At 21.8% G+C, this 23,509-nt stretch overlaps 1 protein-coding gene across 1 annotated transcript; it reads left to right on the top strand.

Moving 5' to 3' along the window:
• Positions 1-1,789: 1,789 nt before the first annotated feature.
• Positions 1,790-23,509, top strand: LOC128961446 (cell adhesion molecule Dscam2-like; the record flags this gene model as incomplete). Its single annotated transcript, XM_054307691.1, has 21 exons — positions 1,790-1,888; positions 4,104-4,193; positions 6,521-6,745; positions 11,506-11,567; positions 11,645-11,761; positions 11,840-11,936; positions 12,051-12,134; positions 13,210-13,362; positions 13,889-14,227; positions 15,588-15,796; positions 16,133-16,428; positions 16,873-17,564; positions 17,909-18,193; positions 18,773-18,824; positions 18,954-19,102; positions 19,453-19,758; positions 20,673-20,946; positions 21,738-22,032; positions 22,436-22,511; positions 22,594-22,893; positions 22,977-23,509. Coding segments are annotated over 21 exons (4,733 nt in total), but the record flags the coding sequence as incomplete, so codon positions are not given.

Consider the following 23,509-nt stretch of genomic DNA (forward strand, 5'->3'; position numbering starts at 1 on the left):
GTAGYTTATTTATAAATTAAATAACGAAAATTAGATAACAAYAGATAAAATCAAATTTRACAAAGGTGATTAACATAAATTAATAATAATAAATTTATAATTGTTAAAATCTATTTTTTGTATCAAATAATTATATTCATAATAAATTTAATAATTAAATAACWTTATAWAAATTCAATAACAAAATTAAAAATATATATTAATATTCATATTTCTAAATAAATAGATAATTATATATCAAAATAACAGTTAATGTATTTATTTTAGCGAATATTATATTGATTTACTGTACAATAATAGACAGTCATTATTATAGTCAATGGTGTTGTGTTTAAGGGTTGCATTTCCTACATATTATTGACCATAAAATGTATTTTCTGATCATTGAATGCCATACTTATATACAATGTGTGTCCAAATAGTTATATATTTTATASTTATATTTATTATACTTCTATATATTGTATGTGTGGTCTTAATGYCTATTATTAACAAAACTGTTATATACAGTWCRAGTATATATTATTTTATTTTATATATAAGACATAACTTTGTCATATTATAACAAATAGTTTTTGTGTAAAAAATGATTTTATTTTTTTTGGAAATATTTGTTCCGTTATATCTGTGTTTGAGAAACAAATTATAAAATGATTTTATATTAACTGAGCACTCGATGAGATCTAACGGTTCACACCAACACATGTATAAACTGATATTATTTTATATTATATTTTAATACATATTTTTCAACAAAAAAAATATAAAAAAATATATTTTTTGTGAAACAWTGAAAAACWATTCTTTAGATGTATTTTGTAATGCATTAAAATGTGTGACAAATATATATATAAMWCTATTGTTTGCATCAATTCTTATSTCTCATTGATTGCTATTTTTCTTGCATTTTGTGTGTCTCTATGTGTTTGTTAGTMAGWRTTATAAGTTTTAAGTGCCATAAACTGCCGGTGCTTTTAGTGTATGTTTGAGTGATTGTGTTTGAGTACTGTTTTTATTCAATAATTATCTGAAAAAACATATTTGCGTTCAATGCTTACATTATTAGCAAATAAATTATTTAAAACATAATTGATTTTAACTTAACAATTAGTAGATTGATAACAACAGCTTAGTATTATATTTTATATTTTATATTTAACTYAATRTATAAATTTAAAAACAAATTATAATACAGTATATWGACTACAACTRGTTTTTCATAATATTTATTAACTAAAATATAATTTTCAAATAATTATTTAATAATTTAGTTTTTAAGTTTAAATTTTATTTTATATAATATTGTAGATGAAAATGAATCAAAAATCAAGTGTAAAATCTTATAAAAATAATAATTTGAAAWTACTAAATAAAATTTAAYTGAAAAAAAARTATTTCTATAAATTATTATTATTAAATATTAATTTTTATAAATTATAATATTATTTAATATTAATTATGAAAAAGAATAATTAGATTAAAAATCAGTTTATACTGTATTACTATTATAATTAATAATTTTTATAATTTGCAGAAAATTTTAAATAATTTTGTATATATATATATAATAATAATAATATTTTAGTTATTGTAATAATTAAATATATCTAAATTAATAATACTATTTATAAATAATAAATATTTCCTTATATTAGATTTGCATAGGAATTGATAAAATAATACATTTGAGTCMATAGAGTATAAAGTCTTTGATCACTAAACTTATTGATTATATCAGTGATGACTGAGTCTGTGCTTAATATATATAATATAATATCTGTACGAATAGGAAGAACTATAATAACACAGTTTCCTTACAACCATATGATTCACGTATCGGTGCTCTCGAAAGCATCAGTCAGTCATACCATACCATTGAGTGACTACAGTATGTATAGTATCGGAACAATGCTTTAGAAAATACTTTTCTAATTTAAACGGTTAGTTCAGTGCACCAGTACTTCAATAATGTTAATAATAATAATACCAAACAAAATGTATTATCAATTGCCATAAGGATTACTATTATATTAAAGACTATAGCATTTCTAACAATAACATACACACAAATAAAGTATTATAATTTATTTGTATTGCATTATAAAAGACAACAACTATTAGAAACCACTACATAGTAAACAATTTATTGGATGAAAGACATAATTGATTGATTGATTGATTGATTRATTGATGGATAAAATGTTAAATTTGTTTGAATAAAAAACTAGTTAATTATAAATGTCTTGAATGTAATTAACCACTAAAATAAATGTTATTTTAATTTTTGTTATAAACTTAATTATTACAATTTTATAATTATTATTATCAAAAACCATAATAATTTGGATATATATATATATATATATATATATATATATATATTTACTGTATATATATAAATACTACTACTAATAATAATAATGTGTGTTAATAAAAAAAATCAACTAAATAATTATAATAACTATCATATTATTTATATGTTTTCATAATTCATGTTTTTAGTGTAAATTATTTGTGTTTTTTTTGTAATTTCTATAATCTAATAACAATTAAAATATCAATTTATTTATTTATTTATTATGTTAACAATAATTATTGGATTATTGTTTATATTWTATTTAACATCTTATATTTWTAGTCAACATTTATCAGGTAAWGTTAATATTATATAAAAATTTATTGTTCATATATTTGTACATAACTTATATATAATTTAATTTAAATATCTTAAATATAAATAAGTTACTAAAATAATAACAATAGTTTRTAATTAAATTAATAAAACAAAACATTAGTTTTAAAAAATTTAATACTAATAATAATTTATTACATATTATAGATTAKGTATTGTTCATAAATTTCTCAAATTATAGGTAAAAACAATAATAAGTAAAAAACAATGTTTACTTTATATATCTAATCTGATTATGAATTATATGATTATGTTATGAAAATATGACAAAACATTTGATCACTGATTGCTAATATAATTATATATAATAATTATATTACTACTATAAATATTATATATAATATTTATAAAGTAATATAAAAATACTGTATTATRTATAAATAATTTAATAAATAATTGACTGTTTACWTTTAATAATTTATTACAAAAATTTTCATAATAAATGTACATGATAATTTATTTCAATATCAATACTTTCAATACATTATTACTATTTTACATTTGTTTAATAAATATCATAAAAATATTCTTTTTATTATTTTTTATTATTATTCCGTATTATATTATATWGAAAAACTAAAGTTATTAAAAAATTATTTATATTAATAGACTAATAAATTATATTATKTACTTGATTTTTGAAATGCCTAATTAATTTTCATTATTGTTTAATTAGCAATAAAACTATAATATAGATAAACTATTATATTTCTATAGTATTTATTTAATAATTACGATAATAAATAAAATTTTCCAAATAATCATTTATTTTATATATGCTTTTGACCACAAATTGTCTCTAAAAATAGCACTTATTTAAGCACTTTATTAGCACAATATATCTCAATATCTTTCTATACAAATATATACTGTGTTTATAAATGTAATGTTTGTTTAGTCGATGTATTTTTCTTTAGAGACTTTAAATGAGAAATGAGTTTTAGCTCTTTTTTTTTATATGAAAAACATTATTGTAAGCCAAATGTAAACACTTTAGGTATATATTATATATAATATTTGCTGTGTTTTGCACAACAGTTTTGATGACACAAAATGCCCTCCAGTTTAACAGTTATATTAGATATTCATCCAAAACTTTATATATTAATAAATGTTTGCGTTTTGTATAATATTTGTTTTTATACTAAAAAAAGTAAATTTAAAATATTTTTAAAAAACAAATTTTTTTATATTGAATTTTAAATAATATATTGAGAGAGAGAGAGAGAGAGAGAGAGAGAGAAAGATTGAATAATGAATAAAATAAACATTAATACAATACGTTTATATTTATTTACTTTAGAAATAAAATTTAATAATTATGAAYTATYAAAATATTATAATATAAATTCATTWATAATTATATAAATTTTGATATWAWTWTTYTGTATATTAATCGATGCATCACTAGAGCTAAGGGGTCCACAGTTTTTGATTGAACCCAACAATAGGGTTGAGTTTCTCAACGACACCCGTACTGTCATTACATGCAGTGCTAAAGGTTTGTAGTAATTATTATAAATTGTTATAAAGTATAAAATATATCATAATATATTATTATATTAAAATATCATATAATTGTTTTTAGTTTATAATTTTAATGTATTTGTATGTGTATTACCGTATGTATGTATGTATGTATGAATGTTTTTTTGTTATTTAAATCATTAATAAACTATTTARTAATTTATTATTATTATTTTTTTTAAATTCATAAAAAGATGACATTTTTTATGTTATTTACTAAAATATATTGTAATCGTGGAAAAAACATAAAATACAAATCATTTTTATGTATACAAACACACATACCTATAGACAAATGTACATCAATATAAAAATTGTTAACATTTTTACTSTATTATTYATACAAAATATATGGTTATTGAATGAATAATTTTATTATCATAAAAAATTTAAAAAAATTGTAGCAACAAAATTTATATTAAAATTTTTTTATACACTTTTATAACTTGAATTCATAAATATTCTCTAAAAAATTTATTTTGAATTTTATTATTTATTCCTTTATATTATAGAATATTCTGTTAGTCAACTAAAAACATATTAAAATAACTTAAATATTTTAAATACATTTTGGTTTTTAAATGACATGTTTTTTGAGTTAGTTTAAAATATATTGTTGTTTTGTTAACTTTACATCTATTATCATACAATTTAATATTAGATGTAAATTCATATTAAGAAAAATTATTTTTTATATTTAATTTTAATTCAATGGTTTTGTAAATACAAAAAAGTTTATTAAATAATAATAATTTTATAGAAAATATATAAATAATTGTTTCTAAATGATTTATCATTTAAAATAAATAAAATATCTTAAATAATGTCTAAAAATTAATCGATTAATAATTATAATTATGAGAATTAAAACAATAATAATATATAACATTTTATAACATATGATATATWATAATTTACATTATATTATTTTAGTATATTATATAATTTTTATAACATATTTAGTTATAGACACAAACAATCAAATTTATTAAATATTAAYAATACTAATAAGTTAATATTWAATTTTAATTTAATAATTTTTAATAATATGAAAAAATATAAATACTGTATTATTTAATACATAACAAATAAAATATTTATAATATAAGTTTCTTTATGTTATTTATTTTTTGAAAACATTATTAACAGCTATACACAACTGTGTCTCTGTTTTATTAAATAAAAGTTTTTATCCCACAACTTATGTAATATAYTTTAGTATTATTTGTATACTAAACAACATTGAATACGAAAAAAAACAAATCCAATAAAAACTTTTATATATATATATATATTTTAATAAAATAAATGTACAAAAAACTGCCTTTGAATGTATATTATCTTCAAAACACGTCTGAAATAAACCTAAAAACTAAAGGCAAATGAAATGGGATTTACATTTCAAATATATTAAAGACAAGTCTATTATAATAATAAATAATAAAATCAATTCTTATTATTTTCCAAATGTTTTTATTTTGTACAATACTATCGGATACATAGTGTGTGTGTGTGTGTGTGTGTGTGTGTGTGTGTGTGTGTGTGTGTGTGTTARGGAGTGATTCAATGGATAAGTTAGTCAATGAAAAAAGTCACAGTATGTGTGCTGGGAGTGTGTGAGCACTGGTATGTGTTTTGGACATTTGTATAATATATTAGTCACAATAGTATTTTGGTAGTGGTTTTACAATGCAATGGATGGCTGATTGACTGACTGACTGACTGACTGACTGAATAAATGAGAAATAAAATAGCATTTTATATATATATATATATAGTATATATTTATTTTTAATATATTTTTAAATAAATAAGCCATTTATTTTATTTGTATATATATATATATATATTAATATAATATATGTCTCTATTATATTTTCAATATCACAATATTGTTTTTTCCGATTAAACAAATCAATTTAAAATAGTTTTAACGAATAGAGAGTTTAGTCAATTAATGAATAAACATTTCTATTTATTTAAAAAAAATAATTTTATTGTATTTTTTGAGCATMCGAACAGTTTTTTACAATTATTTATTATTTTTTATCATTTGAACAAAATTACTAATATTAAAATGTTTATGATTGAGAAAAAAATGTTTAGCTTTATTAGAAAATTTTTTTTAAAAATTGGTAGTAATTTGACATTTGCTAAACAACTCGAATGTAATTAAAATTTAATTTAATTATTAATAGTTAGTAAATTATACAAAATAAATACTGTTTTCTATTTGTGTATATTTATACTAAATATATTTAATTGTGTTTTATTTATATCAAACATTAATTAACTAAATAGGAAATCCTGATCCGAAAATCCATTGGATTAAATCCGATGGCTCGCCATTAGTCAATAGGGATAGTATAATACAGGTGCTCACTGCTGACGGCTATACCAGTCAAGTGGTGTATATGCCGTTTGCCGCTCACGACTACCAACAGGACATACACTGGTCATCCATACGCTGTGTTGCCGTCAATAGTGTCGGTACTATTGAGAGCACTGAGTGTAACATCAGAGCCAGTAAGTCATTGAAATTAATTATCAATAATTATTATTTAGTATTTTTAAAAATTATTTATAACATAATACTAATTATATATTAACTTTCTGTTTAATATAAATAAAAAACTATTTCCTTACCTTTAATTTAGTATAAAAATCTTAAATAAATTTTTTCTCAACTTTTTCTATAAGAATAAAGTTATAATTGTTTTTTATTTCTCAATAATAACTTTAACAATACTAACAATAAATATTTTTATCTTGTTTTTTGTTATTATTATTATTTTCAACATTGTTTTTACTCAAACCTATTGGCAATAATAATAATAAAMTAATTTTTGTAGTTTTATTTTTGAAATGAATCTACTAATTGAACTGAACAAAAATAATCTTATTTCTAGTGTCATTGTATTGTATTGTTCATCCAATATATTGATAAATCGATAGATAGATAAATAATAAATAAAAATCTATATATGATTTCAACTAAATGTTTACAACAYATACACACAACAAAATATTTTACTATTACTAAAAACTATTAGATTTTAGGCAAACATATTGTTTTGTGTTTTTATTAAAAATAATTTTATTTTATCTCATTATAACTTTATTGAAAATATTGTTATAWATAAATTGTTTATACTGAAATTGATAGAAAAAATTGCTGTATATTTTTTTAATAAATACAGTATTTTAGATTCTAGTCATATAATTATAAAATACATAATAATATAGTGTCTATAAATAAATAATAAATGATGTTATTAATTAATTTTGTTGAACTAACACTTGTATACTGTATTTACTACAATTTAATTTATAATTAATGCAATGTTTGATAAGAAACATAATTTAAATACAAATTTTTGCATTTTGTTGTTATTATTGAAATCATCTATTATCAATACATTATATAGTATATCATAATATGATACTAATTTAGAATTTTATTTCTATATCTAACATATTGTATAATAAACATATTAAACATATTGAATATATACACAAACATAATATCTGACTATTTTGTACTCAAAAAATATATATATAAGATATAAATAACTAAATAGAAATTGATTTTTTTATTCCAACATTTGTATCGCTATTTTTAGTTTAAATGAAAAAAATATCTAACAATTTGTGTGTGAACTGTATGTATGACTTGAATACAGTATTAATGTTTGCTGTCATTTGGGACATACACTACACATACCATTCCTCGTTTTATTTTATTTTTATCAAACCATCCCTTATTTATTCGATCTATTTTTTTCACTACTAATGCCTAATGACTCGCAAACATACTGTACTACTAATACTACTGTCATATAATAACTTTTATATCGATATTATACTTATAGCCGGCACCATATGGTATGGATATTGTATTTCTATTGTAATATACATTTATATTCAAATAATTTTCTTTGCAAAACTTCACTTATAAATAGTAGAGTATTATTAATAATTTTAATTATATTTATATATATATATATAAATTACATCTATTATTAACTTTCAATATATAATCTTATTATTTAAATGTCTTAAACAGTAATTTTTGATATCCATTCATTTAATGTCTCGTATAATATTGTTATTCATTTATTTTTTTATAATATTAATATTTATCATATGATATAATTTATATGTAGTGTCTGTGCTTTGTATGGCTGTCATCAACACTACACTACACTACTCATAGTTTTCTTCGTGTGTCTCTTAAAGACATCAAATATACTGTCATATAATGAGAGCACAGGGATGTCTAAGGGATGTCTATAAAAAATGTCTTTCCGCTCAATAGATGCACCGTTTGGTCGAACAAACACATTGTGTGTATTAACACTTACAGTATATATCTATTGCATTGATTTGTTTTTGTGTCGGCGTTTAGTTTATTAAGTGAACAAAAAACTTGAATTTTACTTATCTATCGGTTTATTATTACTAATTTTTAATAATTGTTTTTTAAATCTTTTATTTAATAATCTTTTATTTAAATTTATAAACTAAATCGCTATTTAATATATTTATCAATCACTTAATTTTATGACAATTAATAAATTATTAATATTGATTTCTATTTAATTAATTAATTAGAAAGTTAGTTTAATTTTATATTTATTAGCTTTTAAGTAAATTTTGATTTATATTATAACATTTATTTCTCAATTGTAGTTAAATTGTAAAAATTATTATTAAAATTAAATTATTTGTTTGAAAATAACTATTCATATAGTCAATTTTATTTAAATTAATTAAGAAGTATATGCTAGTACATTTTAGTTAACATATATTTTTAATTAATTTTTTTAAAACTTAAAAGTACTTTTTGTTTTAAACTAATTTAATTGAAATTTTTATTTTCATAATGTGTGTGTAATTTAATATCAGTAAAAATAAAATACTTTTTATTTCTATAGTTTATTGTATTATAATTAGACTTTATTTTTATTATATTAAACACTACTTATAAGTTAAATTATAAAACCCATAGTAGTATTTACTTTATATGGTTTGCAATATATTGTATACTATTATATAATATTATATAAAAAAAAGAGAAAGCATTGATATTTAATATTAGTTACAGTAATTTAATTGTATTTTATATAATACTATAGTATTAACAGAAATGAATGATTTTGTAAAGAAAATGGATGTAAAAATGCTGTACACGTCTTGAATGCATTTACAGTATTGATCACTGATATCATGACCTAACTGTGCAATCATTTATTATTGTCTCATCAATTTAATGAGCATTGGATATACTATTATCATAAATGTGTGTCAATTATTAGTGTAGTTGTCATTCAACATCAGTTAACATATAAAATGTTTTATACAATAGATTTGTTCAAATAGTATTAATTTTTGTTTAATATAGTTATTATTTTATGTTTAATAATTAATCAAATTAATAATCAACAGTATTGTTAAATAGTATTACAATATTTAAATGTTAATTAACTAACTAAACTGATTTACTAGACAATCGATAACTGTAGTTATGATTAGTATATTGATTAATAAATATTTAGTAAATAATTTATAGTTCAATCCATATAAATATATGTATTTAATTAGTAAAACAATTTTATTAATAATAGTATTTAGTTTTCTTTTCACATATTATAACTCAGTTTTTATTTCAAAAATCAAATATAATAAATATGAAAAAATAAAAATAATAATAAATTCCGTATTTTTATAAACTAATTCCGCTGTTATATAACTTAAATAAATATATATATTAAACAATTCAATTACTATTCAAAGTTACAGTTGTTTTCAATATATTTATTTTATTTAGTATATTAAAACATATACAAAAATTATTCAACATTTTTCTTATTATTATTATTATTATTGAATAAAGTATTTTTGATAAATGATGTATTAACTTTGTATTAAATATATAAATCCTATTATTTTAGACAATAGTTACACTTTAACATATAAATATATTATTATTTTGAATTTGCATAATAAATTATTTTATCATATTTATTTCATACAATAAGCTGCTTATTTAAATTAAATATCTAATTGTATATCATTTAAGTATTAAAATTTAATCCTAAACACWAACACATWCTGTATTAATAATAAATAGCATTTTTATAATTTTATTTATAGAAATTTAAACAAAAAAATTAAAAGTGTATTAAGAATTTCAGAATCACATAAATTATTTTAAATCATAATTAAATACTGAATACAAATATTTTAATTTTGAATTACAATATGGATTACTAAAAATCCTAATAATAAATATTTTTACAAAACAATATTACAATAAAATTATAAACAGATATAAATAATTATTCATTTGATTGATTTTAATACTAATAGTTTATTATAATATTTTGATCAATTGATGGCTAAATTATTTATACAATAATTATTTATTTGTTTATTTAATATCAATTAATTAAATGGTTTTAATATTTGTTGAATTTATAGAATATGTATATTTATTATTATTTTTTAAATAAAATATATGAAATAATCACTTAATTAAATGGTTTTAATATTTGTTGAATTTATAGAATTTGTATATTTATTAATATTTTTTAAATAAAATAAATGAAATAATAAAACTAAAAGATATTATTTACTAGACTTTTAATAGAGATATACTGTTTGTTAAGTCAAACGTGTTGTCAGTTTGTGTTTTCGATGACAGCTATCATATTGAGACCCATTGGACATCAATAATAATTTTTTGTAGTACTAGTAGTACTATTAGTATTATAGATAATAATATATAACAGTGATATTGATAGTTCAGTTGTCAAATGTGTTGAAATATATATTTTATAATCGTATTGTATATAACTTTATATATTAATATATACTAATACAGTATTTATAAATACTTTTTTATTGTTAATACTTTTTATTTTTTCATAAATTTATAAAAAAATCAATAAATTTAATATATAGATCCATTTGTAAAAAAATTATTGTTAAATAAATTTTATTTTAATATCATAGTATTATAGTTATTATTTAAAAATAATAATTTTACAATTTAGAGAATTTTTCAAAAACTGTAATAATTATTAAAAAAAATATTAAATTCTATTTAATATTTATTAAATTTTACACAAAATGCCACAATATATATACAGTATATATATATTTAGAAAATTTGTAATATTAAGACACACATACAAAATATTTTTATTTCATTTTTTATTTAATAAAATTTAATAGAATCTGTAATTTGTTAAAAAAAAAAAAATCATTTTTATTATTATTAGGTATTAGACAGTCATATGAAGTGCGAGTTTACGATGAGTTTGTTATTAAAGGCAATACTGCCGTATGTTTCAGTATTTATATATAATTTAAATAAATTTTTTATCTAATATTGATTTAAATTATTTAATATTTTATTAGATATTAAGATGTGATATAATACCTGCATTTATAAGAGATTATGTTTTGGTTACCAATTGGCTAACAAATGATGGACTAACCATTCATTCAAACATTCAAAATGGTATTAAAAATAAAGTAATCTATTATCACATAATGAAAATATTAATGATAAAAATAGCTGTAAATATTGCGTTGTGTTACACTAATTCGTAGCCACTGTTACGCCACAGCGGTCCGATACGAGCTGATGAAACACAACCGGTATCTATCCGTAAACAGATACCGTCCAAGTCTGACGACTCACCGTTGAGTTAAAATAAATTGTAATCCGTATTGTAAATGAGTATAACAGTATTTATTTGAATAATAATAATAAAAACAAAAGTACAATAAATTTATATGTAATCCAATGGTATTTTATTAGGTTTGCAGTTTAATGCAAATCCTAAGCACTCTTTAGGGTTAACTGGTTTAAGTCTGAACCCAACACTTCATAACCAAATGAATGGTTTACAGCAGTTTATATACTCTCAAAATCAATGGGACTAATTGTTTGCGCACAACACCTATTGGTGTCGTGTGCAAACATGCCGTGCCTTCCCTAATATAAATTCATATACTATACTTAATTCCCAATAAGAATTAAAGAAATTAATTAATTAATAAAATATTCCCATAAAAATTCCCTATATTTTCATTATATATTCCCTTAATATTCCCTATGTTTCTGTTAGGTGTTAACCCACTTAATAAAAATAGTGTTGTATATTTTGTATTATAGACGGGATAATTATCCGGTCACCCGGGTAATCATCCCGTTTCAATATAACTAAGCCTTTAGGGACGGGACTCCTGGTTTGTCCCGCCGGGACGAAACCGGGAATTCCGTTCCCAACTCTATTAATTAATTTTGTTAGTGTCGGTGCCCATCAATAGATGGCGCCACCGACACTATATAAACATCTTTTCCTGACAGTATTGTAGTAACAAAAAATAGTAATAATAATAATCAATAATAATAATAATAGTCAGTATAATTATAATAGTAATAATAATAAACTAATAATAACAACAATAAATAACAATAATTATAATCAGTATTACAATAGTATTTACCTTAGTATTGTTTTACAATGTATTGAAACCAAAATAGTATTAATCCCTTAAATATCTAATAGTATTAAATTCAGTATTAACGCACAACACTAGTCACTTATAAACCACAACAATATTAAATAATAGTAATTAAAATTAACAACAATAACAATAAGTATTAAAATAATAGTATTTAAAATTGTGTTATAACACAAAAGTATTACATAGTATTACTACATAAAATCCTATACAGTATTATTAAACATAATTATGAGTACAAATATACTTATCAGTATTATTTTACATTTTATCAGTAATTTAAAGTTATATTTAATTTACATAGTCAGCATAGAAGATAATTATGAAAATGTTATAATATAATACATTATATTTAAAAATATATTTAAACGATTACAAACAGTAGAAGAAAAATTTAAATTATTTTTTATTTTATTAATTATATTAAAAATTATATTATCCATCAATAGGCGGCCGATTTAGTGTGTTATCTACCGGTGATCTTGTCATCCATAGTGTCGATGCCATCACTGATAGTCACCGACAATATCGATGTCAGACTAAACACAAACTCAACGATGAAGTGAAAGTCAGCGCCAATTCCGGACGTATTATAGTTACCGGTAAACAGTTTTTTTGATAAAACAATTATTATTATTATATAAAATTATTAATGATATAAAATAAAATGAATGGGAAAACAGAAAAAATACTAAAACTATTAATTATTATTTCATAAATACATGTAAGCAAACACACGTCAAATATGATACTCTATTATTTTAATTAATTATTTTTTATAGTTTTATCGTAAGTAAACATAAGTAATTGTGTATAATATTATAACAATTTATTTAGCATATTAATAGATTAATTACTTTATATATATATAAGTAGTTTATCTGTTTAAAAATAATATGTTAAAAACAACTATTAAGTTATATTATTTTAAAAACTTACAATAATTTTAATTACATTATATAATATTTATAATTTTAAATAATATCAATTTAGATATAAATAGTAAAATAGATTTTTTTATAAACATTTTATTAAATATTAAATTATAAAATATTAGATACTCTAATACTAGTAATATAGTCTAATATACATAAAAATATTATTATTATTATTACAACATATAAATAGAGTCACAATCAAATTTGTCGCCAAAAATCACTACAAGCCTTAGTAAAGTGTCAGCCATTGTCGGCCAAACAGTTGAACTGTTATGTAGTGCACAGGGATATCCACCACCACATGTAGTCTGGTATCGGTTTAATCATAAATCACAACTATTGGACCGATTGTCGGCCATAACTACTAGTGACCAGAAATTTGTGTCCAATTCATTGACTACTCGTTTAACGCAAATCTATTCATCACTTATAATAAAATCTGTTTTATTGGATGACTCGTCAAAGTATGTCTGTGTGTGTAATAACAGTGTGGGTCAGGACACCAGTCATACACAGCTTATAGTCAGAGGTATGTCATTGAAATTATTTGTATATTTTTATAAATTATAAATTATAATCAAACAAAAATTATTAAATATAATTAAATGAAACTATTAATTTAAKATATTTACATTAATAACTAAAAATTATTGTATTTTTCTTAAAATATATATTTTTTTCTAAAACTTGGTATTTAAAGCTATTTCTAGTTGTAAACCAAATATAATTATATTAGTTATGCAATATACTAWATATAATATATAAAACTTATATATTATATTAATATTTTTTAGCACAGATTTTATGCTTATTAAACAATTTCTCGTTAACTAATTTATTCAATAATATTATATTGAGTTATATAACATCTTTTAATTTTCACACATCTTATACTTTTAGTTTAGTATTATATATGCATTTTTTGTAATTTTTTTGCTATAGATTTACAATTGAATACTAATGGATATAATTTWTATTTTTATATAAAAAGGCAAAAAAATACTATATATTTTTTYTAATCAATACTTWAATTTTTTTTTAAAAAGACTAGTAATGACATTAAGAGTTTSACAATTCAATTAAACCACAGATGATATAGTAATTTAGGCAAAAATACATTTAGAAATTTTATGTCTCAATTAAAGGGGTTTTCCGCTTCAAAAATAATATTTCAGCAAAATATTAGAGTTATATATATATGTTTAAGGACTCATATAAGTGTGTGTTCAGTGATGTACAACAAAAAATCTAACACTTTGTATATCTCAACATATTTTCCATAAAATTAAGTTTATATTAATTAATATAAAACTTTAATACTAAGCCATTAAATCTTAACCATAGCTATTAATTTTAATATTCACACATAATGTACATATAGTTATATAATTAATGTTTTTAACTGTTGATGATATTAAATTTTAGATAATTTAAATTTTATAGCTTAATTAATTAAATTTAATTAATTATTTGTTCTTTAATTTGAAAATTCTAGATTTTTTAATAAATTAATTTAATATAACTAGTAAACAGCTAAATTACATATTAAAATAATTATATTAGTTACTTTATTATTAATATGAAAAAATAATTTATATAAATAAATTTTTATTTCAAGTGATTATTTTATTATTGTTAATTTTTACATTTATTTCATTTAAAATTTATTAACTAATATAAAGATATAGTATTTAAATCCATGACAAATCTTCAAAATAAAAAACAAAATTTTATTATTGTAATAAAATTTATAATGAAAATTACTAAAAATGCAATTACTAYTAAATATRTTCAAAATATATTCAAAATACAAAATACAAWATAAATTGACTATTTTATAATATAATCTTTAATATTATTCTCTATAACCCATAATCTCAATCAAAAAGCACCGCTAAGTGTTAGTATAAATCCATCGCATTTGATGGTAGGAGTGGGCGATTCAGTTGAGCTTAACTGTAGTATTACCGGAGCACCGGTAGGCCATGTGATCTGGAAAATGAATGGCAAACCAATTGTGTATAATAATCGCATTAAACTATATAATGATCGTTCATTACATATCAAACAAATTGATGCCATAGATCAGGCTATGTATGTAAGTATAAACATAAGATTTATTATATAATTTAGTTAACAGATCTTATTATAAAACTTTACTATAATTTAGAAATAATAATAGAGTATATAAAGTAAAAATAAATAGAAASTAATAATCAATAATATAAATTAATATAATATAAAGTACTATGAGTTCATATAAAATGACATAATTATATTTTAGATTTTATTTGAATGGTTACACAATTTTTTATTAATAATTAAGTATTTTATATATTAAAAACAAAAAATAATTTATACATTATTTAATAAATTATTACTAAATAGTTTTTTAATTAAACTAATATAAATATTATTATAATTTTTTTAATAGCAATGTATAGTCAGTAATGATTGGTCGAGTAGATCGTCCAGTGCTGAGATACATGTGATTAGTGACGGACCGCACTTTGTCTATACATTTCCACCGATGGAACCGCTGTCGCCGGGCGTCGACYTATCGCTCAAATGTTCGGCAAAAGGTCTACCGTTGCCTCAAATCATTTGGACGGTCGACGGACAGCCCATCACCGATAGCTATAGGATACGGATCGGCGACTATGTTAGCAGTGATAGTGTTGTCAACAGTTATATCAATATAACTAATGTTCGCACAGATGACGGAGGACTGTATGTATTGTTTTTTCATATTATTTTTTAAAAAATAGTTATTAATAAATAAATTTAATTTTAATAATATATTTTTGCTATAAATTGTATTTTATGATTAAATTTTGAATATTATTTTATTATTTAAAAAATAATTAAAATCAATTTAATCAATAATTATTTTGTTATATTTATAATAGGCTTAAATACTTTTTTTTAAATTAAAATATTATAAATTACAAATAAATATATTTATTTCGTCCAACTAATGTATATAAGTTGTAATTTATAATAATAGATATTTAGATAAATATATAAAAATAATTACATTTTGCCTAATATTTTTATTATGTTTATTTAAATATTTTTTAAAAAAGCTACTACTATAGTAAATTAATTGGTTTAAATTAACACATAATAAATAATAAATAATTATTATTGTATTTTTAATTTTTATACAATTAGTTACAAATGTTTGGCATTAAATACCATGAATACAGTCGTACATTACAATCGAGTAGTGGTTAGGGGACCGGTATTTGTACGACAATTTACACACAATATCACTGTCATTGCGGGGAAAACACTACAAGTCGACTGTCCGGCCAATGGTTATCCCATGAAATCTATTCAATGGTTTATTGGTAGTGACTTTACTACAGTTGGTAGTGGAGGACAGCGTGTGTGGCATAAACTGCCACAAAATCATCGACAGAAAAGCTTAACAAACGGCACACTGATAGTTGAATCAGCGGACAGTCATACCGATAGGCATTGGTATAGGTGTGCAGTCAACAGCAGCTCCGGTAGTTCGGCACACAGCGACGTCTAYATTGAAGTATTGGCCGCACCAGTGATTGCACCGTTTTTTGTTTCGCCTAATCTCAGGGAAGGTATGCGTCAATTGCTTACCTGTGCTGTCGTTGAGGGCGACCCACCGCTTACTATAGAGTTTCTCAAAGATGACGTACCGGTGGGCCAATTRTTGRCCAMACGGGACAAGTCGTCCGCCAATACGATTAAGTTGATGTCAAACAATATGTTTTCGACGACACTATTCATATCCAATGTTACGGCCGACGACTCCGGTAACTACACGTGTTTGGCGTCCAATAGAGTGGCCAACACTTCATACTCGACAATACTAACTGTTTTAGGTTTGTCTATATTTTTTGTATTAATTATTTTATTTTTATTAGCTAACTAAACACCAAAAATTTAAAAAGTATTTTTAAATATAATTATATTTTGTGTTTTTTATTACAGTATTTTGATTAATAAGATTTTTAAATATAAATATCATATTATATTATTTAATATWATTATTTATTTTTAATATTATTATTATTATTATTGAAATTTTATAACAAATTAAAYTATTTTTTTWAAATATARATATTTTATTTTATATAATTAATAATTATTTATCTAATAAAATATTATATATATATATATATATATACATATATATATATATTATTTTTCATTAAACAACTCTCAGTGCMTCCCAAATGGATAATCAGTCCGTCAGATACCGAAGCTATTGTCGGCCAACGAGTAGTGATGGAYTGTGTTTCAAGCGGTCACTCACGTGTTTGGTGGGAACGATCGGAGCTCCGGGAGGGACAGCTCAGGACAATCATCAGTAACTCACACATGCATTCACTGTTCAACGGCAGTCTAGCCATCAATGATGTCCAACTCGATGACGAGGGTGTCTATCTGTGTCAGGCCAACAACGGTGTGGGCACCGGTATCAGCAAATTGGTTACACTTAAAGTACACGGTATGTAATCATAATATTTTTTATTGTTGTTGACGTTATAARCAATTTATCAAAATAAAAACTTATTGAGTTGAAWATTATTTTTATTTATTTCAAATTAAATAATAAATCATAAAATAATWATTTCTAATTCATTGATTTWAATTTATGTTTGAATAAAAAGATATGCATTATATATAAAATATTTGAAATAAATTACAGTATGTTTTCAATACGTAAAAAACTTTTAAAAGTTGTTATTTAAAAAACAATATATCATTTAACTACTTTGTATATATTGTATATATAACATAACTATATATTTTACATTCAATAGTATATTAATAGCTTTACAATTATATTTCATAAAATTAGAAAAATATTTTAATATAWTTAATACAAAATATTTATTATAAAAATATATTAATTATTTTTATAATRAAACRAAATATAATTTAAACCATATTTAAACKTTTAAACAATATGTAATTTTCTATAAGAATTATATATTATAGATAACTAAGTTTTATTAATAATAATAATTTTTTATTTTTAATRCTARTTATTGAATTAGTGGAAAATAATTTAATTTTTTGACAGTYGGCGCTCACTTCAAGACTAAGTTTGAATCGCAAACAGTTACMAATGGACAGTCCGTTTGGATAGATTGCCTATCATATGGTGAACAGCCCATCACTATATCRTTGACTAAGGATGGGATGCCATTGGATGTCAAACAACTTAATAATAATAATAATAATAATAATAATAATAATAATAGATATCAAATGTTGAGAAATGAGACAAATGACAGGCATTTGTTGCGATTACAMATCAAAGAAACGACACGTGCGGACAGTTCATTGTACACGTGTTTGGCATACAATCWGTACGGAAGAGATGAATATAACTATCAGCTCATTGTTCAGGGTTTGTATAGACTATTATTAGAGTTGATATTATATTATAATTAACATTAARTTGAGATATAATTAGATTAATAATTAAATTTTTAGATAATTTGACTTAATTTGTGGCTAATTATGTATAGACTTGAAATAGTGTTGTATAATATATAATGTATATAATTGTATTGATTAATGACATTAAACTTGTAATATAATGGATATGTCACTACATATTAGTATGAATGAGACACTTAATACAGTATAAGTGTCAGCAATTTGTTGTCAACTAATTAGTGATTGATAACAAAATTTATAGTCAATTAGATAATCAGTTATAAATTTTCTGCATATATTTCATATCCTCTCTAATAGAGTCACCCGATATACCACACAATGTAATGATTAGTGAGATTACGAGTCGCAGTGCAGTCATGTCATGGATAGAGCCCTACTCTGGGAACACCATTATAACGGCCTATCGATTACAATACAAGATATCAGTCAATAGCTGGCAATCAATGAGTGATAAAATGATTGAAAGCATTGCCGGAAGCGATACTTCATTYACTATTAGAGGACTAAAACCTGTGACCAGTTATGACGTGCGGTTGAGAGCGGAAAACAAATGTGGATTTAGTGCCTATAGTGAAGACATACACTTTACTACCACTGAGGAAGGTATGTATRTTTTGTTGATAAAGTATTTTATTAATATTATTACTAAAAATTGATGATAAAATATAACATCAAATATTCATTTCATTCATACAAAATACATACCTTATTATAGGTAATGACATTATTATAGCTAAACTTATCACATATTCATTATTGTTATATAATAAGACTTTTAAATGTCTAATACATGCAGTAGTTATCAATAGTTATATAAATAGATTTATGTATTATAGAGATATATATAATGTATTAACAATACAATGWGTTTAATATTTAAGTACAAAATATTAGGACATATATAATGTTTATTATTATTATTATATCTTTTATATTCATAAAAATCACTCATTAATTTAAGATATATTTTAGTTTTAAAAAATTCAAATTTTTTWAATTCATTTGACTTTTTGTTCATAAAATTTTTAATTTATGAWAATAATCAGTTAGTATTTTTTTGAGTAAATTTTAAAAAATCAAAATGATTTTAATACAGTATTATAGTACTGTTAAAATTTAATTAGTTTTAATATTACTACTCTATTATATACGTTAATGTAATACTGTTTTTATATAATAAATGGATAATTGTTTGAATTCATGTGCAAATCTATTCATTAATTTTATTTAATAAATKTTAACATTTTTAAAATATAAWTAGAGTTTTCATTCAATAATTTTTATGTTTTTAAGCAGTCTTTCAAATTTTTGTGTATTATATTATTTTATTTTTAAAAAGCATAAAGAATTGTCTATAATTTTATGAAAATTATTAGTTTATTACTGTATAAGTACTGTATTAATAGTATWGTRTTCATAAAACTKTTTCATTTATTTAAATATAATCGATAATTACATTAACAATATATTTAACTGAATAAAACAAAATGTTTTTCTTGTATTTATATATATATCAGAGCCGTCAGGTCCTCCYCAACACATCCAAGTGTTCCCATTGAGTGCCCGATCCCTTGGCGTCTCATTYACGGCTCCGACACTTGAATCAAGAAATGGACGCATTATTGGCTATTATTTGGGTTATAAGTCATTGGATTCTTTGGACTCAAACTATATGTTTAAGAAGTTATTGATTAGTGATGTGTCGGGTGTTGTAAACCAACGAAACGAAGTCAACATAACATCACTCAAACCAAACACTAAATATGCTGTCGTTGTTCAGGCATTCAATGGGTAAGACATTTGATACAAAATAATTAAGATATTTGACTCACTATTTGGGCAATAATTGCTTTTAATTATATTGTATTGTATTAAAAGTTAATTTTAGCTATTATTTAATTAATGTCTATAAGAGAAATAAAAGTTTTCAGTTTTAATTTAACTTAATTTATAAGTAAAAGAGAAAATTACTTGTTTTTCTAACTCATGTTTAATACATAGTATTGTATAATATTTTTGGCAATTTTTATCATAAACTCTCTAAACATTTTGTCACATATTTTTACAGTTTATCTTATATTTACTTTATTTGTAAAATATATATCAATTTATAAATTGTATTACATATACAGTGTGTTTGTGTTTGAAATGTATTTGTTGTTGACATATGTATTAATCATATAAACAGTACAATATTTTCATCAAAATTTCAATCAAACAATAGACTGTTTATCACAATAACTGTTTYGACGATAACTGTATTAATAATATTTTTGTCACAGAWTTTACACAAATATATATATATATRCTGATGTTTTAGTCATTTTTATTGATAGATATAAAAAAATTCGAGTATTAGTAATAACAACAACATATATATWACATAAAAAGTTATTATTGAATTTGTTATGAGAAAAAAAATTAAAATAAAAGTTTCTAGTTTTTTACTAATAAATTATATTTTATTAAAAATTATATAAACTATTAGTTTATAAATTATAAAATTGTTTTTCATATAATTAATATTATCATATTTTATTTTATCAAATAATAATCGTTATTTTTTTCTAATAAATTGATAGCAAAGGGACGGGTCCGCAATCGGAGGAGATTATTGGTCAGACATTGTTAATGGACAGACCCACAGCACCCATACTGACCATCGGTGATGTCGGTTACGATTGGATTGAAATGGAGTGGAAGTTCCCCGACCAGGGATTAGATGATAATATCGGCAATAATAATGACTCGTTGAACACAATCACCGGTTATTACATATACTGGAAAAGCCATTCAAAACAATGGATTGAAAAACAGTTGCGTTTGAAGACCTATTCCTATACGAGTAATGATCTGTTATGCGGAACATTATATCAGGTATTCAATCATATGTTATATATTTTATTATTTATATTATATTAAAATTTTATATAATTATAAATAAAAATAATTTAAAGTAAAGTTCTAAAATTAAAATATAAAAACTAAAYAAATAAATAAAATAATATAACTTATTATAMATCTAGAATTAAAGTTATTTTATATTTTAAATACYATTATAAGTTAATCAGATTTATTTACGCTAGACTTTATATGTTTAGATAGATTTTAAATTATTATTATTTATTTTTAAATAATTGACAAAATATACYTATTATTATTAACTGTATAAGAATTTTATTGTTTTTAWATACATATAAGTTAAATATAAAATAAATTCATAAATAATTATTTGTTTAATTATTAAATATTTTATAATAATAACAAAATTTTTRATTAGTTTTATTTAGTGGCCTATAATGCTATCGGAAAGGGAGACGCAAGCGATGCCATTGCTATTAAAACTAAGGGATCAGGTATTTATAAAATCTTAGAAATTTATAATACATTTTTATAATAAATAACTAATATATTAGTGATAATTAATATATTTCATAGCACCGACAGCACCCAAACAGTTGAATGATTTTATAATAGTAAACACGACATCAGCGGTCATACGAYTGGATGAGTGGCTATCAAATGGTTGTCCGATCAAAGAGTTTCAATTRAAATACAAATTAACAAAATATGAGACGGAATGGCATAAAATGGATGCACATCTCTGGCCCGATGAGACCAGTCTGGAGATACAGGCTCTCAAAACGGGTAATTGGTATTCACTATTTGTTAGGGCAGTCAACGATGCCGGCAGTACTGAACAAGTCTACCAATTTTCTACACTCACAGCTCATGGAGGTAAATAAAAATATAGATAACAAAAATTCAATAATTAATTTAATACATAATTACTGATAATGTAKTTATTATTATATCTATAGCTACGGTATCGCCGTTGTCTGAAAGGGAACCGCCGTTAGGTTTTGATAGCATAACAATAGCCATACCTGTGATATGTTCAGTGATAGTATTATCTGTGATACTMTGTGTCGGACTAATTGTTTTATACAAACGTAGGCCACAGTCGCTAATAAATCAAAACAATTATACAAACAGTCAATCCATACGACATCATAGCCAACAGTTTAACTGTCGAGACGATCAACTACTGGACTCAGCCTATCAACTATCAGTCCTCACTAATGATCAAAATCAATGCTATCTAAAGGACAGTTGTCTGGAAAGTCATAATTGTGTTCAATCAGAAAAGCAGTTGTATTTTCAATCGCCGTACGCCTTGTCCCGTATCGATCATAAAATGTGTGTACCGTTTGACGGCTCCGGCGGTATCGAGACTAGCGATGTGGACGACCTGAGCTATATATCATCAWCCGGTGCCACACAAACACCGGGACGTCAGCCGATAACACGCGAACACGTCTACCAAAAACCGTTTCCACCGAAATGGGTTTAA

Source organism: Oppia nitens, unplaced genomic scaffold (genome assembly GCF_028296485.1).
Source record: "Oppia nitens isolate AA-2021 unplaced genomic scaffold, nextdenovo-longstitch-racon4-pilon3 scaffold14_pilon_pilon_pilon, whole genome shotgun sequence".
NCBI classification, from domain to species: domain Eukaryota; kingdom Metazoa; phylum Arthropoda; class Arachnida; order Sarcoptiformes; family Oppiidae; genus Oppia; species Oppia nitens.